This window comes from Castor canadensis, chromosome 7, assembly GCF_047511655.1.
Source record: "Castor canadensis chromosome 7, mCasCan1.hap1v2, whole genome shotgun sequence".
Taxonomy (NCBI): domain Eukaryota; kingdom Metazoa; phylum Chordata; class Mammalia; order Rodentia; family Castoridae; genus Castor; species Castor canadensis.
Genome location: NC_133392.1, coordinates 136,118,101 through 136,146,028, shown reverse-complemented (window position 1 = coordinate 136,146,028; position 27,928 = coordinate 136,118,101). Strand labels below are relative to the sequence as shown.

General features: G+C 54.9%; 2 protein-coding genes across 10 annotated transcripts; one reads left to right on the top strand and one right to left on the bottom strand.

Moving 5' to 3' along the window:
* Positions 1 to 4,823, top strand: Adprs (ADP-ribosylserine hydrolase). Of its 2 annotated transcripts, none has more exons than XM_020159627.2 (6): positions 1 to 258; positions 2,247 to 2,343; positions 2,584 to 2,791; positions 2,869 to 3,053; positions 3,396 to 3,496; positions 4,007 to 4,823. In XM_020159627.2, exons 1-6 carry the CDS (start codon positions 36 to 38, stop codon positions 4,297 to 4,299), a joined length of 1,107 nt encoding a protein of 368 aa, XP_020015216.1. In that variant the 5' UTR covers positions 1 to 35; the 3' UTR covers positions 4,300 to 4,823. The 2 variants fall into 2 exon arrangements, with proteins under 2 accessions (XP_020015216.1, XP_073936685.1); XM_074080584.1 differs by lacking the exon at positions 1 to 258 and adding an exon at positions 327 to 770.
* On the bottom strand, positions 4,817 to 27,545 carry Col8a2 (collagen type VIII alpha 2 chain). 8 transcript variants are annotated; one of them, XM_074080578.1, is made up of 7 exons: positions 27,429 to 27,540; positions 22,198 to 22,292; positions 20,087 to 20,130; positions 19,482 to 19,995; positions 17,786 to 17,883; positions 10,758 to 10,960; positions 4,817 to 10,139 (listed from the first exon to the last, which is right to left on the bottom strand). In XM_074080578.1, exons 6-7 carry the CDS (start codon positions 10,951 to 10,953, stop codon positions 8,221 to 8,223), a joined length of 2,115 nt encoding a protein of 704 aa, XP_073936679.1. In that variant the 5' UTR covers positions 10,954 to 10,960; positions 17,786 to 17,883; positions 19,482 to 19,995; positions 20,087 to 20,130; positions 22,198 to 22,292; positions 27,429 to 27,540; the 3' UTR covers positions 4,817 to 8,220. The 8 variants fall into 8 exon arrangements, with proteins under 8 accessions (XP_073936679.1, XP_073936678.1, XP_073936681.1 ...); XM_074080577.1 differs by lacking the exon at positions 17,786 to 17,883; XM_074080580.1 differs by lacking the exon at positions 19,482 to 19,995.
* Between the last annotated feature and the right edge of the window lie 383 nt (positions 27,546 to 27,928).

Genomic DNA, 27,928 nt, shown 5'->3' with positions numbered 1-27,928 from the left:
GGTAGCACCGGAAGTGGCGAGTGGCCTGCGCGCAGATGGCAGCGGCGGCAGCGGCGGCAGCGATGACGGCTGCGGGCGGTGGCGGGGCTGGGGCAGCCCGTTCCCTCTCGCGCTTCCGAGGCTGCCTGGCCGGCGCGTTGCTCGGGGACTGCGTGGGCGCCATCTACGAGGCGCACGACACCGTCAGCCTGACGTCAGTCTTGAGTCACGTCCAGAGCCTGGAGCCGGATCCTGGCACGCCGGGCAGCGCGAGGACAGGTGGGCGGGGCGGCCGCACGTGGTCCCAGAGAGGGTCCAGGGTGCTGAGACACAGGGGCGTGAGCGTGCGAACCCGGGTGCGCGTGGGGACGAGGCTGTCCTCGGGTGTCCTCAGGCGGCGGGCCGCATCGATGACCCGCTGGCGCTTGGGACTCAGCGTGCCCAGGCCCACGCCGCCTTCGCGTGTGTCGCCCAGAACTTGTGCAAACCTGGCCTGGCGTCGTGCTCCCGCGGTGCGCCTCACCTGGTGTGTCAAGTCGCCTGCCACCGTGGGAGAGGGCCAGTTCCCTCCGCCTGTCCCTCCCGGCCCGCCGCGCCCGCGTCTCCAGCTGCCCCTCTCTGGGTCTGGCTCTCTCTGGTCCCTCGCACGCCATTCCTGCCCGGCCCAGGCGTTTGCGTGCGCTGTCCCTTGCCTGGAAGGCTCACCACCCGGATCTCAGCCCGGATGTCAGCTCTGAGGTCGGGCGGACGATGTGATGCTTCTTGGCGCGCATGTAGAAGAGTCAGAAAAGGTCGTTGTCAGAACCCTGTCACGATCCCCTCCCCTGTGTAAGAGACACTTAGAAGTGAGCTAAGGAGAAGCAGGAGGGGGAGCAACAAAACCTAAGGAAGCAATTGCAAGATGAAGACACTGGTCACTGGCGTCCTGCTAGAGAGGTTTAATAGGGGGAAGTCTGCACGTAGTAAAGCGGGGCCAGGGTTGAGGAAATGGAAAATGCAAGGGTCATTTGGGTGTGCAGGGAAGGACAGAGATGAACAATAATGCCCCAATGAATGTCCCAACTTGTGTCTCACTGGCCTGGTCCTACGCCTGTCCCTAAACAAGGGATGGGTGTGCTGCCTGATTAGGCAACTCTATGCCCAGTCATGTGGACTGGGACTGGAGAAGAGTGGCTCCCTGGGGAACAGCAGGATGCATTGGTGAAAGAGATGCTGTTCCCAGGCACAAGGCACGGTTGAGAATCCGGGGAAGAGAGGTGAAGGAAGAGCAAGGCCCCTTGGGAAATGGACTAGGGTGGCCTTCACCTTGGACTGGGGGAGCACAGAAAGTGCAGGTATGGGTAACGAGCTGCCAACCACTGTTGCAGGGAAGTAGGAAGTGAGGGCCACTTAAGAGTGAAAGCGGAAGGAGCCAGGGGTGGGCTGACTATGTTAACTGTGTGTGGAATGCGAGAGGGGCCTGCTACGGAGACTCCTTCATTCTCTGTAATTGTCTCTTCTCAGACCAGACCAACTCCCTATTCCTTGCAGTCATTAAACAGTCTATTTGTTCCACCTAAGAAGCACCAGAACATAGCCAGAAGCGCGAGTATTTGCATATAATTCCAGCAACTTAGTGAGGCCAAGGCAGGAGGATTGTGAGTTTAAGGCCAGCCTGGGCAATTTAGTGAGACTGTGTCTCCAAAAAAACAAGTGTCTGAGCGATGGTCACAGGCAGCCAGAAAGAAAAGAGATGGATGGGGTGGAGGGACTAGCAGCCTCTACCGGAAGGATGCGACCCAAGTGCCAGGATTGGTTCGAAACATGTTCAAGGGAGCAGTAAGATAGGAGGGTGAGAAAGGAAGAGGACAGGCTGGGAAGGGTTTTGAAAGCACCAGCTAGCCATTTTAAGCAACCGAGTGAAAGGAAGAGGGTAGGAATTTTCCGGCTGCACATATGGGCTGTGTTGGAGATGGAGAGCTGTAGAAGATGGGAAGGCTCTGCCTGTAGCCCAAGCAGCTCATGTTGAGACTGGAGCTGCAGTGATGGCAGCCAGAAAGGGCTGGAAGGTTTTCCTTCAGAAATCAGCAAGACATGGTAACTAACTTGCAATAAAGAATTGCTGAAAATCCCAAGGCTGGAATCTGGAGGTTTCCTAGAGCCCAGAAGCTGGAGTGGATGAGAAGCTGACACAGGGCCATGGTATATGTGGTGCCTTTGTGAGGAAAGAGCAGGAGCCTCTACCCCTCGCCAGCCGCCTGCTCTCACCCACTGCCCTCTCCCCACAGAAGCACTGTACTATACAGATGACACAGCCATGGCCAGGGCCCTGGTGCAGTCCCTGCTGGCCAAGGAGGCCTTCGACGAGGTGGACATGGCTCACAGGTGAGGGGATGGTCCTGAAATGAAGCAAATGGGCAGGCAGAGTCACCGTGCCCTTCCACAGAGGAATAATGTCTGTGCATGCTTAGGACCCCTGCCCCTCCACAGGACCCTTTTCCCAGCTAATGGTGGCACTGCTAGCATTAGGTCTCCAGGGCCACCTCTCCAGCCTGAGCCCACCCTTTTTTCTCAGCCCTGAGAAGCATCTTTGAAACCCCGTTCTGCCTTCCTTCTCCTCCCTAGGTTTGCCCAGGAGTACAAGAAGGACCCTGACAGAGGTTATGGGGCAGGAGTCATCACCGTCTTCAAGAAACTCCTGAGTCCCAAGTGCCACGATGTCTATGAGCCTGCCCGGGCCCAGTTCAACGGAAAGGGCTCCTATGGCAATGGGGGTGCCATGCGGGTGGCAGGCATCCCCCTGGCCTACAGCAGCATCCAGGATGTGCAGAAGGTATTGGGCGGGTTGACTACTGGGCTCCACCACCTCATCTGCAGTCGTGTCCTGACAGCAGCTCCTCCTCTCTCCAGTTTGCCCGGCTCTCAGCCCAGCTGACCCACGCATCCTCCCTGGGTTACAATGGTGCCATCCTGCAGGCCCTGGCCGTGTACCTGGCTCTGCAGGGTGAGTCCTCTAGTGAGCACTTCCTGGAGCAGCTTCTGGGCCACATGGAGGAGCTGGAGGGGGATGCCCAGTCAGTACTGGATGCCAGGGAGTGAGTATGGGCTGGAGGCAGGGCTGAGGGTGGCCTAAGTTTGCAGGGCAGGGGGGTAGGGGTGGGGAGCATCTGGCATCACCAGAAAATGAAAGCTGCCTTCTTTCTTTGCTGACCTTAGGGTGGGTGCAAACCCCTTTGCCTTGGCTGGGTTTCAGGGCTCTCAGGGTCCCCCAGAGAACAAAGTGATCTGTTCACACCCAGCCCTATCCCACTCCTGTCAGGGCACCTGTGCCTGGGTAGGAGCCTGATGCTTCCCTGTTCTGTCTCACATGAGGCCCTTCCCCTGCCCATCTCCACCTGCTGGCTCTGACTTCCCTGAAATCTCTCCCAAACCCCCAGGTTGGGTATGGAGGAACGTCCATACTCCAGCCGACTGAAGAAGATTGGAGAGCTGCTGGACCAGGACTCAGTGAGCCGAGAGGAAGTGGTGTCTGAGCTAGGTGGGTGGACCCGACTGATCTGTTCCCCACAGTCCTTCAGGGCTAGTCTTGGACTCAGGGCAGGGAGGGGAGCATGGAGGTGTGCCCTGGGCTGCTGTGACAGCCGGAGCCCCTCAGTGGCCCAGAAGGAGGAGCTGGTTGCCAGTTTCTACAGCTGATGTGATAACATATGTTAATTTACCTAGCACCTTTCTGTGTCCTGGGCATATGCAGAATACTTAACAGATGTGGCCTTACTTCGTCCTCTCCACAGTCCTGGGAGATAATAACTAACTTTATTCACTCCACACTGAGGCATCAAGGCCAAGAGTGGGACTCTTAGCAATCTGGTGCCATTCCCAGCCCCCAGCCATCCTGGTGGACGCAGGAAGAGTGCATCAGGGAGCTAACTCTAGAGCCTGTGATCTTAATCACAGCCCTGCACAAAGCTGAGAATGTTGGCTCTTGGCAAATGGCAGGAAGCCTGGTGTCAGGGGCAAGTCAAGTTCCAGTGATCCGACTTTCCCACAGGGAATGGCATCGCTGCCTTCGAATCTGTGCCCACCGCTATCTACTGCTTCCTTCGCTGCATGGAGCCCGATCCCGAGATCCCTTCCACCTTCAATAGCCTCCAGAGGACTCTCATCTATTCCATCTCACTTGGTGGGGACACAGACACCATCGCCACCATGGCTGGGGCCATTGCTGGTGCTTATTATGGGATGGATCAGGTGCCAGAGAGCTGGCAGCAGAGCTGTGAGGGCTATGAGGAGACAGATGTCCTGGCTCAGAGCCTGCACCGAGTCTTCCAGAAGAGTCTGTGAGGCCATAGCTGCTGGGGCTCTGCCAGGTCTAGTAGGATCAAATACAGAAACCCAATGGTCCCTCAGGCTGGCTTCTCTAACACAGTCGTTCTGCAGTGCAGGCCAAGGGCACCCTTGGGAGGTCACTGGAACACTGAGCAAGAGACCAGTGCCTCCTTGGTGCTGGGGTTCTAGCTTGCTGCAGAGCCATAGTGCCCTCCACCCCCTAGTCCTAGTGAGACATAAGGGACCAGGGCAGGCTTTATTTTGAAGGCGTACTTGGTGACATTTTCCCTTTTTATCTAGGACATGGGATTTGGGGAGGTAGAAGTGATCTTCAGAAGTACCATTTCTTCCTGTTGGGTTTTAGCCAGTTTGGCAGACAGTCTGTCCTTGACTGGACAGGGACCCCAGCCACAGGTTATATGGATCAAGGGAGAGGCACCTGCATCCAGCCAATCTAGATCCACACCTGGCCCTTGGCTGTCATGGGATTTGTTGACAGCTTCCAGTGGAAGTTGCAGCAATAAACAGTTTTTTGTAAACCCTGGCAGTTTCCTGTTTCTACCCTGCTGGCTTGACCTTCTCAAGCCTAGTGCCTCTGTCTGGACTACATTCTAAGTGTTGGGACCCCAAGGTGATAAGCTACTATGTTGTTAGGGAAAGTCTTCAGTTCTTCCAGCCAGCCACACTGTTCAGCCAGGAAGGGCAGAGCAGTCATGCTGAGATAGCTTTTCCTGTTGGTGGTCACACATAGTAGCCCTGGCAGCTGGCCAGATGCTATTCCAGAGACAGTGAGCATCCCCAAATAGGACCCAGGCCAGGTGGGCTAGGAATGGGAACCCTGCAGACAGATGCCAAGAACACCTGTCACAGACCACTCACCTTTGATTGCATTCCCAAGTGGCTTGGTGGAATAAGTGCTATTTGCCTCTTTTGTATCTTGGGACCCAACTGAAGGCTTTGCCCTGCAAGGATGTTTTATACAGCATCCATTTTGAAAAAAAGGACAATTGAAAAGATAGTTCCACTCAAACCATGGAGATGTTCCAAGCTGGGCATGGTGGTACACACCTGTAATCCCAGTACTCAGAAGGCTGTGACAGGAGGATCACAAGTTTAAGATCAGCCTGGGCTACACAGGGAGACTCCCATCTCAAAAAGACAAAAACAAACAAAAAAACCCACGAGGGTATTTTGAGCATCCTTCTAGACTCAGTGAAGAAATAAACATACATAGCTCTGCAGCTGGTGTTTTCAGTCTGTTAGGCAGTTAGCCTTCAACCAAGACAGGGTTCTTTTGGGCTGGGAAGATCATAGGACATGGTCCTGTGGTTTCATGTCAGCTGACCTGCATCCCCAGTTAGGGCAGACGGGCATGGTGGATTGTGAACAGGTCCTTTGTGCCCAGGGCAGCACCCTCAGCCCTGTCTTCAGCATTAGCCCTGGCACAAGCCCTACCCTAAGCAGCAGAGTCATAATTTGTATCAGATGTTGAAACTTGGTCCTTGGGATCCTGAGCCAGCTGTCATGCTCCACTACCCCTGAGAGCTTGCAGGAATGTTCCAGTGAAGTTCCATCCTCCAGCTCAAGCCACTGGCCTCTGGTTTCTTAAAATGCCTCTTGGTGCAGCATGCATGCAAGGACCAGCATTTCTGATGTGGTGACAGGAGCCTGGGGTAGGAACCTGGTGAGGAAGAGAAGTCTAGACCCCTTACTTGCCATCTCTGCATCAATGCCAGTGTTGGCACAGAACTCTTTTATACAACAGGTTTTATTGAGGTCATGACAACATTCAATGGCGTAGCTTTTCTTTTAAAAAAAAAAAAAAAAAGTCCCATTTTCTTTGATTCCCCAGTGCATTTCTCCTGAATCTGTAACACGGGGCACATAAGTAGAGAACTAAATTTCCTGTACCAGCGTACAAATGAAATTACTAGTGGAAAACATTTAAACCTAATCTTTTAAGAAAAATCAGAATATAAAAAATGTAATGTAGTTTTCAGAGTAAAAACCTGACACTGTTTATCAAATCTTGTCAGTGAACACCTGCAACTCAAATCCCACGAACATTTCAGAAATGCCAGACGCCTTTCCCAAAGGCTTCAGGCGTGCAATCCAGTGGAAGCTCAGCTCTGAAACTGCTTTTTTCTTGACTCCCTAGTGCCCTACTTGGTCCCTGGGGCTCCCACTGGAGCTGATTGATTTCTACCCATCAGAACCCATCCATCACACATCAAATTAGTGGCTCTGACCCGGGAAGGAGGAGGTTGAGCAAAGGACCCCAGTAGGGATGCTCTGAGACTCCTTGGTTTAATTCTCTTGGGTATGTTAGGATTCAAGCCCCAGCCCAGACCTTTTCTCCAAGTGTCACTTGGGCAGATCTAGGGTTGCATCTCTCCTTGGATGCTAACAGCCAGCTTTGTTTGGAGAAGTGGGCAGGGAGGGAGTTGGCATGTAGCCTGAGGAACCAAACCACAACTTGGCCAGTCATAAGTGAGTGGTCACCCTCCACCTTCAACATGGATAGTGGGCTGGAATCCGAGCAGTGCAACAAGATCACTTATTAAATGACCCAGGTTCCTACTTGGTACAGGGATATGGACTGACTTAGAAGGCTGCAAGCTGCGGGGGAAAGTGGCCATCCTTGCATGGGCAAGAAGTCTACCATCCCTGCCCCCCACCTCAGCTTGAACCATGGGCTGAAGGGCTGGGAGGTGAGCCAGCCTGCTTCCTGCATAAACATTCCAGTGGGACCTGTTAGTACCCTCTCTCAGAGCCTTTGCCTCCTGGGCCCTAACTTGCTTACAACAGGAAATTGGAAGCAGAGTGGGGGGTGGGGCATAAATGAGCCTTTCTAGTAGACCCACACCCACTGTGTGGTTCTTACTCAGGAAAAGCAAGTGACAGCCTTCTTTATCCCCAAGCTGTGTGCCCCCTGTTCAGAGAGTTGAGTGATAGGCTCTCTACCTTGGGGATGCTTGGGTTGGGGGTGGCAAGGATCCCCTAACAATTTGGAATGAGAAAACAAGTCCACTCCAGCAGGCAAAAGCAAAGAAGGGAAAGTACTCATATTTGTTGATCGTCAGTCGGACTGGCACCACGACCTGTGTACACACTTAAAGAAGTTTATCTTTCCAGCCGATGGCAGGCACCAGGGGCCTATGTGCTACCCTCATGCTAAAAAAAAAAAAAAAAAAGCCAGCACCAGGGGGCAGCGAGAGACAATAGAAGAGCTGCTCATCTGCCCTAGGTCCATGCCCCTACTTCTCACAGACCACCTTCCCCCATGTCTACGGCCAGAGCTTTTCCAGGAGCCTGCAGAGGGTCACACAACTGTCCCAACCAGGACAAGCCTGATGCCATAGCATCGCTGTGCAGTTGTATTCCTGGCTGGGTGTCTACACTGACCACCTCCATGGTCCCCCTCTTTTCTCTTTCCCCTGAAGAGAAACGAAAAGTTCAGGGAACCCACTGTCATATGCCGGAGGTTCATGGAGAGCTGGAAGAGCCCCAACCTCGTTAGACTGTGAGGGAGCCATATCCCATTCCTTGAGCAGGCGACATCCAGGGTTGTCTTCCTTGGGTGAGTGGATGGATATGGAGCTCAGCCACCTTTTGGCTCCTTCAGGACCCAGAAGCATCCAGAACTTGTTTAGGGACTGGGCTGAGTGCCTGGAGGCCCTGCTGTAGACCAGGCAGGGCAGGAACAGGGGTGCAAACCCCACGCTGCCCAGGCATCTGGGGAAAGGAACTCAGGCCAGCCCTTTCAGAAACAATCTCAGCCTGCACATGAGAAAGCAAGTCAATCTCCTTGGGCTAAGGCCACAGCTGCCTCTGTTCAGCCTTTGGTTGTTTTCTTTAAATGGAGGTCTTCGTAACTGAAAAGGTCGCTCTACCACTAAAGAGGAGGAGGCCAGGGCAGCAGGGCCCCCCCGCAGGTTATGTAGGGCAGAGCAAGAATCCTGAGAAGGAGGAGTGGATGTACTTGGTGGAGTAGAGGCCGTTGGCCTGGTCCGAGGGCATCTGTACCCAGACCTGGTCATTGGGCTGCAGCTGGAGCACGGCCCCACCAGACGCCTGGTCCAGGTAGCCCTTCTTGTATTCATCATAGGTGTAGGTGGCTGGCACGTTGTTCTTATACAGGGCCACCCACACGTTGGTGCCCTTGACGTGCACATGGTAAGCAAAGTAGTAAACACCGCCCACAGGGCAGGTGAAGATGCCAGTGGCTGGGTTGTAGCCGCTGTGGCCATTGTAGAGAGTCCGGTCAAACTTAACTGGCATGCCCGAAGCAGGGAAGGGTGAGGTGAGCACTGCGGTGAAGGCTGGTGTGGCATGGCCAGAAAGCTCACCCAGCCCAAACTGTGGCTTTCCCCCCTTGCCCAGCACAGCGCCCTCCACACCACCATTGGGCAGGTGCAAACCTGCAATGCCAGTCTCATCGAAGGCCCCAGGGGCTCCAGGAGGGCCAGGAGGCCCAGGAGGCCCAGGAGGGCCTGTGAGTCCTGGGGAACCAGGGACCCCAGGGGGTCCTGTGGGCCCAGCAGAGCCAGGTTCCCCCACTTGCCCCTCTCCAGGGAGCCCTGGCAGGCCTGGTTCACCCTTCAGACCTGGAAGACCCTGGGGCCCAATAGGGCCAGCTGGACCCTGGAGTCCTGGGATTCCTGAAGGGCCTCTCAGCCCAGGCTGCCCAGGGAGCCCCAAGTCACCTTTCTGCCCTAGGGCTCCTGCTGCCCCTGGTCCTCCAGGGCGGCCTGTGAAACCTGGCTCACCCTTGGGCCCAGTTGGTCCAGGGGGCCCATGGGCCCCAGGAAGTCCCCTCTCACCTGGGAGTCCAGGTTTCCCAGCCAACCCACTAGGCCCTTGGTCCCCTCGAATGCCAGGCATTCCCGGGGGTCCTCCAGGTCCTGCTTCCCCCTTAGGCCCAGGGGGCCCACGTCTACCAGGGAGCCCTGCAGATCCAGGAAGTCCAGGGGGACCCCCAAGGCCCTGTGGACCCTGCTCCCCTGGCTCCCCATCCTCTCCTGGCTCACCCCTGTCCCCCAAGAGCCCTGGGATCCCAGCTGGTCCCCTGTCTCCCTTGGGGCCTGGCAGTCCTGGCATTCCATAACCAGTAGGGCCTATTAAGCCAGGGGGGCCCCGGGTCCCTGGCTCCCCTTTGGGACCTGCTGGGCCCTGTGGCCCTGGCACCCCTGCTACCCCTGGCACCCCCAAACCATCTATCCCAGGAGGTCCTTTTGGACCCACATCTCCTGGCTCTCCCCTAGGACCCGGAACTCCAGGAGGCCCAGACTCCCCCTTGTCTCCAGGGGACCCAGGTAGCCCATCTATGCCTGGTTTGCCCAAGCCAGCTGGACCAGGGAGACCAGGGGGTCCAGGGGCACCCCCCTGTCCAGGGGCTCCAGGAAGCCCTGGCTGGCCCACTCCATTATCTCCCTTAAGGCCTCGATCTCCTGGGGGTCCAGGCTCCCCCTGGGGCCCTGGTTCTCCTCTGAATCCTGGGGGACCTGGCACCCCTTGAGCACCTGGTTTTCCAGAGACAGTAATACCTGAGGGGCCAGGGAGGCCAGGGGGCCCTGGGGGTCCCCGGAGGCCTTGGTCCCCTTGTATCCCTGGTTCCCCCCGAAGCCCCGGCTGTCCTGGTGGTCCAACCTTGCCTGGGAGACCTGGGGGACCAGCCTTTCCCATCCGTGAGAAGCCAGGGGGGCCGGCAGGGCCAGGCTGCCCATGGAGCCCTGGCTTTCCAGTACCTGGTTTTCCTGGGAAGCCAGGAGGGCCAGGGGGGCCTCGAGGCCCAGGCTTCCCAGGGGGACCAGGCTCTCCTTTAAGGTCCATTGGCATCAGTGGTAGAGGCATTTCTGAAACAGAAAGAGAGAAGGGCGCAGTCAGGGCCTTGGACAGTGGGGACAGGGAACCCCACTTACCCACTTCCCACGGCAGTGTTGGGTACACTGGGTGGAACAGGTTCTGTACCTATTAATGAAAACCACTCTCCAAGCCAACCCTCTCTGCACACTTTCTCTCCCTCACAGGAGGGGAACTCAGGTGTTGTGCAGGGGCCATCTTGGGGACTGCAGGGTGTCCTCAACCAGAACACCAGCACCCAACCTATCCATACTGGGCCTTCATGAGCTTGGATAACTCAATCCTGCATGACCTAGGGCTGGAATGACCACCAGGGGGCACCAGCAGCCTGCCTTAGAGCCAGATGAAACAGCACCTCCCCCAACTTCCCCATGCATCTTCCTGCCCACCTGCATCTAAAAGGCCACCTGTGCTAGCCAGCCACAGGCTGCTTCCAGGCCTTGTGAGGCTGAGAGGTCCTGGAGCAGCCTCAGGAAGAAAAGCGGAGACAGGATGATCTTTGGTGGGGACTGAAGGGCTGTGATGAGGGCCTATGAGATTCTGAGGGAGGTCAGGGAGCTGGGGGGGGGTCAGGAGCTGTTTGAGGCATAGTGGGGTAGGGAGGTTCTCACCCAGGTACTGGCCCTTGCCCTCACGGAAGGGCGGTCCCACAGGTCCTTTCTGCATGGGTTGCACATACTTCACTGGGGCATAACCTGCTGTCCCACCAGTACCACCTCCAGAAGACACCTGTGGCCCACACCCCAGCAGCAGCAGCAGCAGCAGCATATAAGGCAGGGATGTCACAGCCCCCTGCATGGCATCCATAGGAGTGCTGCAGAGAGAAACAGAGGGGAGTCATCAAGCACCAAGGTTTGGCACAAGGCCCGGGGGATTCCAGGAACAACAGAATTTCAATATTCACACAAATTCCCGAAGTCACAAGGGTCTGCAGGAGCTACCTCCTAAACCTTCCAAGACTGCCTGGCCAGCCTCTCCCACACCAGCTAGACATGCCTTCTAGAGCACCAGTCCAACCTCAGTGTGTCCCCTAAAACACTTTCAGAACAACTCCCACTACCATGTGCCAGGCCAGCCTTCTGCCAGGCACAGGCTGAGCTCTTCAGGGATCGAAACTCAATCATCACTACACTTGCATAAGGTATGACCCTCCCCCGTTTTCCAGGAAAAACAGGGTCCACTGAGGAAAGGTCTCCACTGAGCAGAACTGGGATTTGACTGGGGTCCCTATGACTCTATGCGGTGATGTCCTTCTGGGCTTCCCACTGCCTTCAGGTTAAGTCCATGGTGACTAGCACAGCAGCCAAGCCCTTTTCTTCTGCTCTGTGCCTGGGTCTCTAGCCCCATCAACTACTGTGCCTTTCTCTCTCCCCACCACCTCCACCCATCACCCAGCACTCCTTACAGGTCCACACCCTCGGTGGCTTCACACTGCTGGGCCTTTGCACATATTGTTTTTCTCTGCCTCCAATGTTAATTTCACCTCCTACTAATCTTCAAGACCCAGGGGGCTGTCATCCTTTCCTCTAATGTCTTCTGACTGTTCACTTAAGCCACAACATTTAGCTGAGCTTGGAAACAAGGCCTTGGTGCAGAAGAGGCACAGGCTCTGTGTTCAGCCAGCCTGAATCTCCCATTTATCAGAGGGGAGCTTGGCAGGCAGGTTCCTTGTCTATAGAATGGGGATAACACATCCACACAAAACTTTGTATGTGAATGCTTATTATGGTGTCATCCATGATAGCCCAGAGTGAAGACTGCAAATATCCATCAATTGATGAATTGATGAACAAAATGTGCTGAAGCAATACAATGAACTACTTTTTAAAAACATTTTTAAAAAAGAGATAGGGTCTTGCTATGTCACCCAGGCTGGCTCTGAGCTCCTGGACTCAAGCAATCCTCCTGCCTCACACTCTGAGGCAATAAAAAGAAATGGAGGGGCTGGGGTATGGCTCAAAGGGTAGAGCATCTGCCTAGCAAATGTAAGACCCTAAGTTCAAAGCCCAGTACTGTGAAAGAAAAGAAAGGAAGGAAGGAAAAGTTTTACTGAAAAAATGCTGTAATTCATATAAATCCTGAAAACAGTATTTTAAGTGAAAGAAGCCAGTCACAAAGGGGGAAGAGGGTGGGGGAGGGGGGCAGGGGGGAGAAATGACCCAAACAATGTATGCACATGTGAATAAAAGAATGAAAAAAAAAAGAAGCCAGTCACAAAATCATATTATATGATTCAGTTTCTATTAAATGCCCAGAACAGGTGAATTCATAGAGACAGGAAGTACATTAGGGGTTGCAGAGGGCTGGGGGAGAGGGGATGGGGAGTGACTGCTCCTTGGTACAGGATTTCTTATAAAGGGGATGAAATGTTCTAAAACTGAGTGTGCAAATAGTTGCTCAACTCTGTGAATACAGTAAAAAAACTGCACTGAACATTTAAATGGGCCAATTGCATGATATGTGAATTAGACCTTGCTGAAGCTGTTATTTTTAAAAAGTGGGTTAACCTGCTTCTCAGGGCCACTATGATGAGAGAAACCTTGCAAGGCTCAGAACTGGCACCCATCCTTCAGTGAAGGATTTTTCACACCCAAGCAAAGTCCCACTTCCATCACATCCCTGCCCTAGGCTCCCCTCACCCCAACCAGAGCCCTCTCTGCATCTGTGGGGAGCAAAGCTCTCCCCAGTGAGGGGCTGGGGCTGGGTGTTGCAGCTCTGTGTCCCTCCCTGCTCAGAATAGCACAGAGCTTTGCAGGAATAATGCAGGGCTAAGAGGAAGGTCAGTGAAGCCACCACCTAGCTCCTGGGTTCAACTCCCAACTCCACCACCAACCAACTCTCTAACCTCAGCATGACAGTAACACCTACCACTTACGGGGCCCCTGTGTACTAGGCCTGAACTCAGAGCTTTCAAGGCCTCATCTCACACTAATACTCTCAAGAAACCACCCAGGTCATGCAATGACTAGCCAGAATGTTCTGCTTGGTGGATGAGTGAGGAATCAAGGGCAGGGGCAGAGTATGCAGCAGGAAGTGGAAGGAGCACAGGGAATGACTTCTGGCCTTGGTAGGCCAGGCCAAGGTCATAGTACTACCACAAGGGGACCCAGACAGACCTGGCTCTGGGGAAGCCCACCCTGCTTCTCACATTAGGGGTGGGGGATGAGAGAGGTGTGGCCAGGAAAGTGCTTAGACAAACAGGACACCAAAGGAAGAGCCTAGAAGCTAGCCAGGGGCAGGGCAACCTGCCCACCTTTCATTCCTCCATGGCAATGAGAGTCCTGAAACCCTACTTGACCCACCCCCTATGGCTCCTGACACTTGCCCATCCCATCCCAGCACTTTCTACCCCCACTGTATGTGTGTGCAAGGGAGACTGAGACAGAGACAGAGACAAAGACAGGCAGAGAGAGATCCCCTCTCCAAGGTTAGGGACCAAGTCTCATGCCAGGCCCCCAGAACAGAGGTTGTGCAGAGGGACTGTGAACAGGAGGACAACCGGAAGGCCAGATGTCAGGCACTGCCTACAAGTTTGATACTCAAAGACAATTCACTTCCCACAGCGTCCAGGGAAAGAGGTACTAATAAGGGTCCCCATTTTACACCACAATGTACCCCCACCTAGCACAACAATTTTAAAAAGGGTCCCCATTTTACAGATGAGGAAATGGGCTCAGGGAAGCACAAGGTCTGGCAGGGGCTGGGGGGAGCCAGGAACAACGGAGCAGAGGTCTGTGACCACTGCTCTAGAGCAGGGAAAAGAGTGCGACAGGGAGCAAAAGCTGGCGGGGAGCGGCAGGAGCTGAAAGGGGAGGCTCTATTCCAGCTCCGGGCGCCTGTGGGTTTGGAGGGAGGGTCGCTGTGGCTCTTGGTTGGAGGGGAAGCTGGTATGTGCCAGTGTAGGCACAGGGCTGGGGAGCAGGAATGAGCTGGGGCAGAGAGAAGAGTGTGCTGAGCCTGTTCAAGAGGCTGGGAGAAGGATGCCTGGTAGGAAAGATCTGTCACCTGCAATCCCAGCACCTCAGAGCCCATGTCACTACCCTACCTTCTGCACCACACAAACACCATGCCACACTCCCCTGCATGTCCCTCTGGGCTTCTGCACCTTGGTCACCCTCATTTATTCTTGCACATTGGAAAGCCCATTGGCTGCCTCTACTGATGCTTATGGGTCCACTCCATGCCCAGCACAGGGCCTGGCTGGCACACACTGATGCTCCAAAATGTCTGACAAGTGCAATTCATCATCAGATTTAAAGAACACACCTGGGCTGGAGCCCACGTCCCTAGCAAGCTCAAAGGCCTGAGTTCAAATTCTAGGACCTTCCAAAACACACACACACCCCAACAATTCACTTAGACCTTTCCTCAGACTTGGCATAGCTATGAGTCTCACTTGCTCAGGGAGTCCTCTCCCCAGCCAGAAAGGCTCACCTAAGTTAGAATGGGGAGAACTAAGTTAGAGAGGGTATGTTCAGATGGCCTGAACCAAAGAGCTTCAGTAAGAACAGCATGCTCTGAGAAGAGGAGCAAAGGGGAGAATAATTGATCTGTTCCTGGTTCTCACAGTGGGGATCAGTGGCCAAGCAGAGAGTCAAGGGGAGGGTCCTGAGGCTCAAGCCAGCTCTGCCCATGACTGGCTGTGTGACTTTGGGGAAGCCATCATCCTCTCTGGTGACCTCTTTGGGAGGTGAAGACAGTGAGAGGACAGGACTAGCAGAAGCAGAGCCCGCCTGAGGTGGGACACATTCAGGAGACGCTGATTCAGGGGATTGAGCAGTGGCGACGGCGGGGTAGACTTGGTGTTTGGACAGCTGCAAGTCCTTAACGGGGATTTCCCCCCTTTTCAACAAATCCCCGTAAAACAGCATTTCATCCAAGTCAGCGTTTTGTGGCAGCCTGGCCTCCTCCCAGCGAGGCCAAGGAGACTGGCTGGGATCGGGGAGTGTTCCAGGGTCTCTAAGACCTGGGGAGGATGGGCCCCAGCAGGAGGAAGTGAATGAGGCAGACCTCTCCCCTGGAAAAAGGTATTCAGGGACCCTTCCTGCCAGCTGCATCTCAAAGGAGCCTGTCCCAGCAACTAATAATAGAGGAGAACCAGGTAACCCCATTTGAAATTGAAAGCCCTGCTACTCCCCATCCCATGTCACAGATGCTATCACATCAGAGGTCTAGACAAAAGGGAACAGACAGAGGAAACCCTGGGCCCCAGGCCACCACTCAGGCTCCAGTGCAGCCCCTAGGGTGGGTGGTGGATGGAACCCAGGCCCCTGCCGCCACCTCACACACAGGCAGCTCAGCCGAGCAGTGGGGAGGAGCAGGCGGCCTGGCCGGCCAAACCACAGGTATGTTATGAGACGCTTCCTGTTGTGGAGACATTTCTACAGATCCGTGGCCGCCTGCTGCCCAGTGCCTGGGCCCACTCCCCAGCCTCACTCCTTGGCCTCCTCTGCTCTCCCTAGTATCTGGCCCTGACTCTGCTCTCTGGGTCCCTATTTCTAGTCACCTGGCCAGGTGAGCAGTGACTCTGGCTCAGGCTCTCCCTATTGGGGCCAGCCCTCGTGGTGCTAAGGTCCTCCTCTCAGCATAGTTACTCGCCAAGTGAGGTGATCTTGGACAAGTGACTTTGCTACTCTGTGCCTCAGTGTCCTCTGTGAAAGGGTAGCTGAGATCACCTGAGCCACCAACCCTTCCAGGTGTGCTGCCCTGTCCTGCTCCCTGATAGCCAAGAAGTTAGTTCCCCCTGCTACAAACTCTCCTGACGCAAAGTGACATCTGTCCTCCATTCCTCCAGACAGGTGACTTGCTGCCAAAGCCTCAGGCCTTGTGAAATGACCACCTTAAGTCCAGTTTCTTGCCTTCTAGACCTTTTCCTTGGCCACTCAGAGATGAAACTCACCAGGGCCTGCTCGGGACTAGGACCTAGTTATGGATCTGGGGGTGGGGAGCAAAGGGACATGACACACCCAGCCCCAACTCCCAGCCAGGCAGTTCAGATTTCTGTAGGGTTCCTGAGTCCCCCTTCCCTCCCAGTCCTTTCCCAAGTCTCCAAAGAAGGGGCCCCACCTCCCTCTCAAGCCTGGGTTCCCCTTCCCCTTCTCAGGGGCCTTGCAGTCTATGGATGTCAGCCCCGCCTGGTTTCCAGCCTCCCCATCCACATGTCCAGACAGGCCTACCCCTCCCAGTTTCCTTGCCTCTCCAGCCCTTCCCCACAAAGCTTCTGGAAAAAACTGTCTACCCCTCACAATCACTCACCCCCTCACCCTACCTTACCTCAGCCACCCTGCCCCAGGGCCCTGCTCTCCTCCCTCCTTGTCAGACCTTCTTTGGATTCTTCTCTATCCCTTTCCTTCTTCTACTTTGCAGATCCAGGCCTGCACTGCAAGGCCTGGACGTTTTCAAAGTCTCAGCTCTCCCCACCTCCCCAGCTCCCATGGCTCCAGTCCTGTCACCACGGACTCACATCTGCCTCCAGTTCCTCCCCACCCCCCCACTACTACCCAACCCAGCCTTTGACTTGTGCTCCGCTATCAGCCAAGCATTTCGCCTGGCTGTCCTCAGATGCCTCCGCCCAAACTGCTGTCATTTCCTTCTCACTTACTACTTCCTTCTCCCCCACCCCCAGGTGCCCAGGCCAAAAACTGGAACATCACTCTGGCCTGCCTTATGGAAAATTCAGACTCCCTCTAACCCATAGGATGCCTTGGTCCAATTAGAAGAGGCTGACCTCCCTTCTAGCCAACTCAGCCCCTACTCTCTGCCTTTCTTGGGTGCTCTTGGGCACTAAGTAACCTGCACAACTATACATGATATCCCAGACAGGTGCCACTGATTCACGCCTGTAACTCAAGCTATTCAGGAGGCAGATATCAGAAGGATCACGATTGGAAGCCAGCCCAAGGCTTTCGAGAGGGTTTGAGCGACCCTCTTGAAAATACCCAACACAAAAAAAGGAGTGACTCAAGTGGTAGAGCACCTGCCTAGCAAATGTGAGGCCCTGAGTTCAAACCCCAGAACCACAAAAAAAACCCTCTACATGAGATCCCTGTTCCTTTCCCTTCAAGCTACCAATCCAGTCCGGTGGACTCTGTCGCCTCTGTTTCTCTCACTTCTGTTCCTTCCCCATAGAAACTAGGACTGAGTTATGGATCTGGGGGTGGGGAGCAAAGGGACACGACACACCCAGCCCCAACTCCCCAGCCAGGCTTTTATCTTCAGCCCATGTCTCTCTTAGTGAGTTTCAGACTCAGAGGATCACTGCTGGATACCCCTTCCCTGTCTAGGAGCCCCACAGCCTTCTTCCAGACGTTTGCTCTGCTCTCAGCCTGGACCATTCCACCATCACCTGCTGACTTGTTCTCTACCCTGACAAAGACTTGGTACTCCCCAAAATGCAGTCCAGTGCCTGGCACGTCCCAGCCACTCTGAAAAGGTTCAGAGTGCCAAACCTTCATTTGGAGGATTCTGGAAGTCTCTCACCTAGTCACCACCCCCAGCTTTTCTGTTTTCCTCAACATATAGACTCCAACAACGCTTCTCAAACAAGCCTTCACCAGAATTGTCTGGACAGTTGTAAAACACAGGTTCCCAGGCCCCATCCTGACACAGCATGCCTGAACTCTGCATCTCTAACCAGTACCTGGGCAATGCTTTATGGTGCCCAACTGGGGACCACCCTTTCACACAGCTCAGCCCATGGCTCTTCCGTGTTCTGGATTCTCCAGTGGCTCCCTAGGACTGACAGGATAAATTCCATGTTACTCTGACATTCTTGTGGCTTCCTAGAGTGGGGGGGTTGGGGTTGGGGATGAGATGGTGGAGAGGCTGGTGGTGAGCAAAGCCCTGAGGTCACAATGGAGGGACACACTCCATACCTAAGAGCTATGTGTATGTGTGATAAGATCAACAGAAGCCACGTGGGTGGGTGCTGCGCTCATCTGTGTCCCTTCCACTGCATCTCTATGTCATCACCTGCCTATGTGTCTCTCCTCTGATTGAGGTCAGACTCTGTACAACCTGAGCTATTGGGCACTTGGGGAGACCCTCTGGAAGGCCAGCCCTGATAGCCCACACCTGCTCACGCTGACCTCAGCTCTGTGTCTGCCCTCCCTGAATGAGGTTTGATGAGGGTTTGGGGGTTCTGGTGCCCATGAACTGAACTCTCTCAGCTAGATCACTGTGGCTCAACTGTCAAGTTTAAATATGGAAGTGAGGGCTGCCCCAAAGGAATCAGGGCAGAGGGAAGTGGGCAGGCTCGGGCCCTCAGGACCCAGGCGGACAGCAGAACAGGGTATGCCCTTGCCTGTCCTGTCTGCCCTACCAGGCTTTAGTTCTACCCGAGTCCCCACCAAGGGAGTGAGGTACCCAGATCATGGGGAACCTCAGTTTGGGAAGCAGCATTGGAAAGAGGCTTAGAGAACAAATCAGAGATCACCAGGCTTGGAGGACAAGTCAGCAGGTGCTGGTGGAATGGTCCAGGCTGAGAGCAGAGCAAATGTCTGGAAGAAGGCTGTGGGGCTCCTAGACAGGGAAGGGGTATCCAGCACTGACCCTGTGAGTCTGAAACTCAGTAAGAGAGACATGGGCTGAAGATAAAAGTCTTTGCTCATAGTGGGGCTGCTGTAGCAGCCAGGCTCTCACCTTGGGGAATACCCACCCATGTCTAGGTGGTGAAGGGAGCCCACCATAACTCTGGGTACCCTTGATCCAGTCACTCCAGACATCCCCTGCTTCCCTATAACTGCCTGTACCTGTCTGAATTGCCCTTTCTTCCTTCTCCTCTGGCAAACAGAAATCCTCACTTAAAGTCTGGCGCAAATGTCTCCTCCAAGCAGAACAGCTCCTCCTTTGGGCACCCTCCTGTGTGCATGCCAGCCTCTCTTCCCTTGCACACCCATCTTGCTCCAACTATGACTGGCACACAACACGTACTCAAGAAAGTCCATCTGGGACCCCAGGGCTGGCTTTGACCCTCCTCCTGCCTCAGGCCCAGCCCCAAGGGTAACTTCTCAGAGAGGCTCTTTCTCTTAGTAGGTCTTCCCAAATCCTCCTCAGGTCTGGGCCATAGAGGGCTTGGGTAGAACCTCCCAGGTGACTGTTTACTTCCCAGGCCCCTGGCCTCTACTCATCTCTGAGTGAGGACAACGTCCTGTTGCTGGGGATGAGTTTCTAAGACAGCAAACTGCCCAGGGAGGTAAGAACAGGCAGGCAGGGGCAAATGACCCAGAAAGCCTATGGTGGGCAGGACCCAATGCCACCATGCATCCTTAGGCAGGAGGCAGGGCAGATGGCTCTTATCCACCAGGGCCTTGGGCCTCAGCTAATGCCACACTCACCTCTCAGCAGAGGCCTTGAGCCTCTGACCAGGACTGATTTGAGGACCCCCAGATCTAGCCACCTCAGCCTTGGGCCAGGCGGACAGGGCCTCCTCAGTCTCCAATCCCTTGCCTTCTCCTTCTGGTTCACATGTGCAGCCTTTTCCAGAGCACCACCAGCACCTGCTGCTGCCCCAGCCTGCCAAGATTCCTAGGCCTTGCAGTTTCCCTGCGTCATGGTGGTGGTGGTGGTGGTGGTGGTAGCAGCAGTGGCGGTGGCAGAGGCAGCAGCAGCAGCAACAGGAGGGGCTGGCTAGGCAGGGACAGGGCCCTGTGGGAGTGCAGCCAGGCCACTGAGCCCAGGCTGGGCCAAGCAAACACAGCCGCGCCAGAAGAGCAGGGCGAAATAGTTCACAAATGAGAAAAAGCTGCTTCCGACTCAGTCCAGGGTTTTAAGGTGCTGGCCACAAGGAGCTGAGGTCACTTGCAAGAGGCGGTGCCCGCAAGGACACTCTGGGCCTGGGAGGGGCTTCCGCTGCAGCAGGAGAGAGCGAGGTTAGACAGCAATAAGCACAGGCCTTGTCCAGCCTGGATGTCAGAAAACTGACCCCCCTAATCTAGCTTACCTTTCAGGTGGGAGGGGCTAGGAAGGTCCTAGCAGAAGCAGGGCCTGAGAACAAAGGAGAAGGATAGTGAGAAGACAGTAGGCTCACCTCCTGCCTAACCCACAGCCTCCTTACCAGACCATGGCTTCTTACCTAGAGCCCTGTTGGACCCAGACTCCCACCTCAGCCTGGCATCTAGGCCACAACCCTGAGACTGTGCCACACTGGCCCTCTCTTCATGCATTCTGCCACACTTAATGCCTGCAAGGTGCCTGACCCAAGGTTGACATGTCCTGCTGTCCTGAAGCCAGGCTGAAGTTCCTTCTGTGTGCCAGGGTCCATTCTAGCAGTCCCTTCTCTATGTCAGGCCTGGTTGGTAGTGGCTTCTACTCTGGGGGAGGAGCCAACTGTATGTGGGGCCCAGTACTGGCCTCAGAACACACAAGCGTCTCCATCTCATGCCTGCTGGAGACATCAGACAAGCAGCCAGCACATAATTATTAAGATCTCCGGGCTGTGAAAGCACAGAGCACTGCCTCCCCATACTCCCCCAGAAGGCTTCATAGTAGAAGGGACACTGGAGCTGGATCCTGAAGGATGAGTAGGAGTTTGAAAGGCAGACAAGGTAGGAGGAATTTCAGGCTGATACAGAGAAGGTCCAGTAACGTTGGGTTGTGGAGGACAAGCAGGAACTAAGCCTCAGGCTACATGGGGAGGAAGCTTGAATGCCATTTTTGCATTTGTCAATGGGGAGCCATAGATGGTTACTGAGTGGGAAGGTGTTATGGTCAGAGCACTGGAACCCTGGATGGCCAGATCTCCTTTTTCACTTTTTTACTTAACCAGACATGGTGCCAGGCTCTGTCAAATGCCCTCATCTAGGTCACAGCTATACACAGAGGAGCTACGGCTGGAGTCTGGATCCAGAGGTGACTCCTAGGTGGATGGGGAAGGGATACCCAGCCAGCGCACCTGGCAGGAAGGGCTGCCGGCTGCGTCATTCTCCCCAGCTGCCTGCTTGCCTCTGCCCGCTCCCATGGAAACTTTGACATCCCAGCCCTCACCGTTGCTACACAAGCCGCCAATGCCAAAGACAGCAGTTCCTGGGCCTTCTCTCCAACTTGGCTGAGCCCTGCCTCCATCTAGCCAATCTGAACACCAGGACCCCATTGGGTCAGGAGGCCACTTTCTGAGCCCCCATCCTGCTTGCTGGAGCTTAGGTGGGAGGTCCTCACTCCAAGCTTAACCCCAGCTTCTCTAACCCAGCCCTTCCCCAAGGGCATGGGGGAAATGAGTTCTGTTGGAGCTGGGCTTTGAAGGATGAACATGAATTTAACTGGCCAGTGGTGGGGAGAGGGCTAAACTGAGGAAGGTGAGGTGTAGGCGTGTGAAAGCCCTGAATACATTCAGGGGATGGAAGGGATCAAAGAAAATAAACAAGGGCTGGGCTCACTGACAAAACATTTGCCTAATATAAGATGCCTGAGGCTCTGGGTTTAAGCCTCAGCACAGGGAGAAAAAAAACACAAAACGGATTAACCGTAACTAACATCCATCCTGCCCCAGCACTGTTCCTTTGTTTTTGCAGGGCTAGGGATTGAACCTAGAGCCTTGCACATGTAAGCAAATGTTCTACCACTGAAACTACACCCCAGCCCTTGAGGTTTTTGATAGAGAGGATCTCACTGTGTACCTCAGGTTGGTCTTGGACTTGAAATCCTCCTGTCTCAGCCTCCCAAGTTCTGAGACTATAGGCATGAGTTACCATGCCCAACTCTGAGTATTCTCATTTAATCCTCACAACAATTCTTTTTATAGAAGGGGAAATTAAGGAACAAAGAGGTTAAATAATTGGTGTAAGGTCACACAAATCCTGAGGGGTAGAGCCTGAATTTAACCTTGGCTGTTGGGTCCAGAGCCTGGGCACTTACCACTGACTATGCATGTGACTTGACATGAGAGCACTGGCTGTAGTCAGAATGAAAAATGCCCTATCAGGGTCAGAGACCTGGGCCCAGGTCAAAGCTGGCCCTCCCCTCCCCCATGCTAGCCCTTAAAAAAAGAAAGGTCTCTAAATCTCAGGCACACTGTGAGCATCAGAACAGCATTAGGCATGCCCTAGGCTACTTTACCAAATCCTCTTGTAGTCCTGGAAGGCTGGAACTGCTGTCCCTTTTTACTGAGGAGGAGCACTGGGGTCCAGAGAGGTCACATGCATTCTCCAAGGCTAGAGGATAGCAAGCAAAGGGGGTGGGATGTGAACCCCTGTCTCCTCAGCTCCAAGGGAGCCGAAGCCCCTACCCTTGGGTTTCCTGGAGACCTGGGTCCTGCTTGCCCTTCTACCATCACCTGCGCTGTCTCAACCCACATGGCTGGGCTTAGAGTGGACAGCTACTATTGGGTCTGCAGAGCTCCTCCCTCTGTCCCACAAAATAGGCAGTTGGGATGGGTGTCTGTGCCAGGATGATGCCTGAGCCTATTTGAATGGACTTAACCCCCTCCCTAATCTCCCTTTTGAGCCCCTCCCCAGGAGACATCTCCCCTTCGCACAGAGCCTGATATTGCCTGCTAAGTCTAAAGCCCAGGCTGGATGTGGAGGAGCAGTCTGCACCCTCGTAGCTTCTGATAGCTGCAAGGTTCCTAGGGAGACAGGTGGAGCCCCCCTACTTCCCCACTTCAACTGGAGGTACAGACAGTTCTGAAGTGAACAACTGCTCCTCCCAGAGATGGGGTTCACAGGGCAAGGGTGCCTCCACAATGGTCAACTTCTGAGCTAAGAGTCTCATTTTTAAAAAATCATGGGTTGAGAGAACCATTCCAGAGCCCTGTTACATGCATTCTTATCCCAGCACATGACCTCACCTGCCTGTGCCTCAGTTTTTTTCATCCATGAAATAGGAACAATTGCTACTTCACAGAGCATTTGTGGGAATTAAGCAAATTAATGTTGCATAGTGGACTTAGAGCAGAACTTGGCATACAGGAACACAATAAATGCTATTAGTGTAAGTATCATTGCCATGACACCTCCCAGCAGCCCTGTGTGGTATTATAAACTCCTTTTTATGGATAAGAAAGTCAAAAACGTCATTTGCCCAAGTTCACCAGGTAACAAGTAAAGAATGTTCTCAGAGCTCAGAGCCAAGCTGACTTGAGTCCTAAGATACTGAAGATGGCTCCTTGGTCTCTAAAAGAGACACAGTGTTCATAAAGGGGGGGCTCCCCCCAATCCCTCAGCCCCTCCTGGCTGACCCCTAGGGGTTCCTCCCCACCCAGCCCCTGTTGTCACTGCAGGAGGGGGCTCTGCATTCCTGGCTAAGTAGCGGATTTGCTGTGCTCCGGGAACTATGAAAAGAATGTTTGCCACAGAGCTGAGCCGTGGTCTCCTGTCAGGGAGCGTGGCCTGGAGGGCCCACACAGAACCATGTGGCAGCCAGCCCAGTGGGAGAGGAGGAGGCTAGACAGAAGGAGAACTTCCAGGTCATATGGGCTGTGGACACTAGATGGGGTGGAGGCCAGAGAGTTGGCCTCTGGGATCTTTCAGAAGAGGAGAAATAGCCTCCCCACCCCACAGTCTTGTCCCCCATCACCATGGGCTATAAGGAGAGCCAGTCCAGCATTACTCCCCATCTTAGGGATGGGACTCAGGGGAAAGATTACCTGAAGTCATGCAGCAGTGGTGGAACTGACAGCAGAGGTCAGGCCCCCTGGACTCAGGCTCCTTCCCTACAGAGGATGACATCCCACCCTCACAGGCCCATCGGGGACCACTATGGGGTCTTAGATACTAGGCAATACCACCCTGGTCCTCAGTGTTCTGAGTTCTTCTTGGGTCTTTCTTACGCCTCCCCATGCTGCCCACCTTCTTCCAGACAAAACCTCCTGTGCTATGGAAATGTCCGGCACACTGAGAATGCTCAACAATCAAGGCCCCATTCCTTTCCCCACCAAGCCAAGCCCTGGAAGGGAAGCAGCCCAGAAGGTAAGGGGGAAGCATGAGAGCAGGGCATCCTCACAGACCTGGGCATGAGGTCCAGACCAGCACTTAGTCAATAGGCTGATTCCCAACCTCACTGAGCTTCCACTTACCCCTCTGTTAAATGGGCCATCAATCCCTGCCTTGCAGCATTATGACAAAGATTAAATGAGATGTGTGGTACCAGTACACAGTAAGTACCCAATAAACTCTCGTTGTTATTCCTCCCTCAAGGAAAAAGAGGAACTGAAACTAGAGCACCTCAGGTGATGAGGTTTCTTACATCCTAGGTCCTGGCTGTGAGAGACCCCAGGCCCTGTGAGGAAGGGGGTCTGAGCCCAGGGTTCCAGCTTCTGCTTTCAGGGCTGCCTCTGGCTGCTGTGTGACTAAAGGTGATCTCTTTGAAGCTCTGAATGCCATCTCTGAAATGGGCCAGCAATGCAGGCCTGGCTCTCCCCATGAGGCACTAACCCTCTGCCACCCTCACAGGTAGATCCCTCTGCCTTCCAAGAGCAGGAATCCCACCTATCCCTGCCACAAGGGGACAATTTACTCAAGAATCTGAATGGAAGCAGGCTCCAGGTCTTCCCCAGTCTATTCTCACACTAATTAGAAATGTGGGTGAAAGTTCTAGAAGTTGCCCATCAAGAATGTCACTGGAACCACTCCTCACCTATCCACAGGCAAAATGGTCCCATCCTGGAGACAAACACTGGCATTCCCATTTTGTAGACAGGGAAATTGAAGCCCACAGATGGGCAGGATCAGGTCTGCCTGACTCCTAGGGCCAGGCCTTCACATTGCACATGCTGCCTTCACTCCAGACCTTCTGTCCACACTCTACACACCCTGGAAATGCCCACAGAACAAAGAGGTCTGGAATTCTCCTGGGAGAGTGACTTCCCTCGCTGATGTCTGAGCACACAAGCACACTCTGGCTTTGCACACTCACCCAGGCTTCTTTGCACACACCCCAGGCCTCCCAGACACTATCCACAACTCAAGGCCACCCCAGCCCCAGTCCCAAGTCATTGTAGCTTATCAGACCCTGGGGGCCAAACCAACATCTCTGCAGCATCTCCCTCCTCCTCTGGGGACAGGCCACAGGCACCCAGTGCAAGGCTCCTGGCCTGCCTTCTCCTCACCCCATAGGCAGTCAGGCTCTCCCCTCATCCCTCTTCATCTTCCTCTTCTTCTCATCCCATGGCAACATCCACTTCAGCCCCCTTCATCTTCCTCTTCTAACCGCCTAGCCTCCCCACAGGTCTCCCTGCCTCAAAGATTCCCTGTCTTTGCCTTGGAGCAGCCAGTGGTTCCCAGATTGCATCTCTGGGCAGCTTACATCCTTTCTCTGGGACAAGGCCCTTAGAAACCTGACCTCCAAGTAGTGAGTCCCTCCCACTCCCCACTGCATGACCCAGCAGTACCTTTTTACTCACCATCCTGAGATCACACAGCTTCCCACCTCCGCACCTCTGCATGGGCTGCATGGGGTCGCCCTCCCTCTCCCCCTTCCATCTGACAAAATTCTCATTGTCCTTAAAAGCCTCAGAGTCATCTCTTGGACACTGTCATCTGATCCCCCCACACACACACCCAGCAATGCCCCTGCATTTTGACTTGCAGATTGCCTCCTCCTCATGTATGTATCTTAACAAGCACCCTGAGACCACACCATATGCACCCCATATGAGACCTCTGTGCCTCTGGTTCTTCTACCCCAGCTCATCTAAGGCCCCACTTCCCTACAAGGGGGCCCATGTCTGTCTCTGGGGGATCTGGAGTGAAGTGGGGGGGGGCCAGGGGGGTAGGAAAGCTGGGCCCAGTCATCCTTTGGACTGGCTTGGGCCCAGAGCAGGGGAAGTAGTGGGGCTTGGGGCTCAGGCTGACAGTCCTATTCGCTAGCTTTCTCATCCCTCTTGCTAATGGACACATTCCCTTCCATTTTTCCTTTCCCCTCCTCTAGTCCAGAGTGGAAACACTCATGTTCACTGTGGTAGACAAAGTGAAACCGAAGAGGGAGACCCTGGAGAACCTGTGGAGTGTGAGCGCGTATGTGTGCCATCCTCTCAGAATGTGTCTGGCTGGGCCATGGGGGCCTGCCGAGTGTCTGTAGGAGTATGTGTGTATGTGTGTGCAAGCCTGTCATTATTTTAACATGTGTGCTGGTGTGTGTTCCAGAGAGGAGTGTACTCTAGTGTGGCTAATGAAGGTTTGATTCAGTGTGTGATTGTGTGTGACTCTCAATGGGAAGGCGAGGAGCTGTGCGTATCTGTGGTTTGTCCTCATTATCCTTTGGGGTGACTGTGTGGCCAAGGGTCTATTGGTGTTTACCAGCCCAGGGGGAGGCCAGCTATGCATTGACCAAGATTGCTAGCTGTCCCTGTGACTCTCCCAGACCCACAACTCCGCCTCCAAAGGCCTTCTCTGCTCAGGGCAGTGAAGGTCCATCATCTATCTTAGCTCAGACTCCAGAGAGGCACCCTAGCTGCCCAACCTCCGGAGTTCCGTCCTCCATAGTCGCTCAAACCTTCCAAATGCTCACTGCTGCTTCTGAGAGGATGCCCTATGACCACAGGAGGTGGAAACTGCTGGACCGCTAGGGCGCACTGCTGGGGGTGAGCAACATTTGGTTATCTAACCTGTTCTCCCCTACCTTACACACACACACACACACACACACACACACACACACACACACACACATGCAATGTCAGAGAGGTCTGCCTTCTCGCTAATTCCTGGGTTCTCTGGCTGAATAACCAGTGGCTCTCTACCTGGAGACCTCTTGGGGCCAGTGTAGCTCCAGCCTCAGGGCAGGGGCATGGGGAGGCAGTTCTGGAGGACTGGGACTCCAGCCACTCGAGCCCCTGCAGGTCTCAGAGTTTCTGGAGGGACATTCTCAAAGCCTCAGTTTCCATCGTGGGGTGGGGCTTGCCAGGGGACCTCAAATAGCCAAGGCAGAACAACGGAGGTAGCCAGCAAATCAGAAATGACAGACTGGGACAGAGGGGCTTTGGAGCTCCTTCACCCCTCTCTCCCTCCTCCAGCATCCTAAAAGGGAAGCTGTTATTCCCATTTTACAGGTGGGAAGCCAGACTCTGAGTCACACCAGAGGAGAATCCGCCCGGCACTGTCTGAAGCTGGAGCCCTCGGTTCTCTTCTGGGAGAGGAAGAGAAGAGGGGGCTTTAGCTGGGATTCCACGGGGAGTTGGGGGCGAGCGATGGGGCCTGGGATGGACTCCCCGGCTACAAGCCACCGTCCTGTGCCCGCCCTGGGGTCCGAGGTGCTGGCTCTTCTAGCTTCTAGTCTTGGGGGAGCCTAGCCGGGCCCTGCCCTCGGAGACCCCCAAACTGGAGCCCCAGCGCCGGCCTGAGCGCGTTTACCTGCAGGGCGGCCGTGCGGTGCCGCGGGCTCCGAGCGGGCGTCGGTGGCCGGGCGGGCGTCGTCGGACTCCGGCCTCCGGGTATCCGCGTCGCCGTGCCTGCCGCCCTTCGCCGCTGCGGAGTGGGCGGGCGGCGGGAGAGGCGCGGCGGGGCGGGGCCTCCACCCTGCTCTTTCCACAGCCACGGCCAAGGCCGGCGCCCTGCCCGCCCCGCGCGAGCCCAGCCCCGCCTCCGACGGCCGCCTCCCGCCCCGCCCGCCCGGTGCCCTCTCCAAGACCCCCGCCCTCGGGCACTCGTCCGCCTCCATCCCCGGAGCCCGTAGTGGCTGGGCCCAGGGAGCCCCGCTTATGTCTGCCCTCGAGGGCTACCTGTCCAGGGGACAGACACAGCTGCAGAGAGGGAGGGGCACGGCTCAGAAGTGAGGAGTCCATGGAAGACTCCCCCAAACGGTGATCTAGGCTGAGCCAGGAGGATTCACAGGTAGTAGTGGGAGAGACAGG

Excerpts from the sequence above, each read along its gene's own strand:
- Col8a2 (XM_020159626.2), bottom strand. The coding sequence starts at position 10,953 with ATGGATGCCATGCAGGGGGCTGTGACATCCCTGCCTTATATGCTGCTG. Across the intron at positions 10,140-10,757 it reads GGGCAAGGGCCAGTACCTGG|AAATGCCTCTACCACTGATG; the intron begins GTGAGAACCTCC and ends TTTCTGTTTCAG.
- Adprs (XM_020159627.2), top strand. The coding sequence starts at position 36 with ATGGCAGCGGCGGCAGCGGCGGCAGCGATGACGGCTGCGGGCGGTGGC. Across the intron at positions 2,344-2,583 it reads GAGGTGGACATGGCTCACAG|GTTTGCCCAGGAGTACAAGA; the intron begins GTGAGGGGATGG and ends TCTCCTCCCTAG. Across the intron at positions 3,497-4,006 it reads GGAAGTGGTGTCTGAGCTAG|GGAATGGCATCGCTGCCTTC; the intron begins GTGGGTGGACCC and ends ACTTTCCCACAG.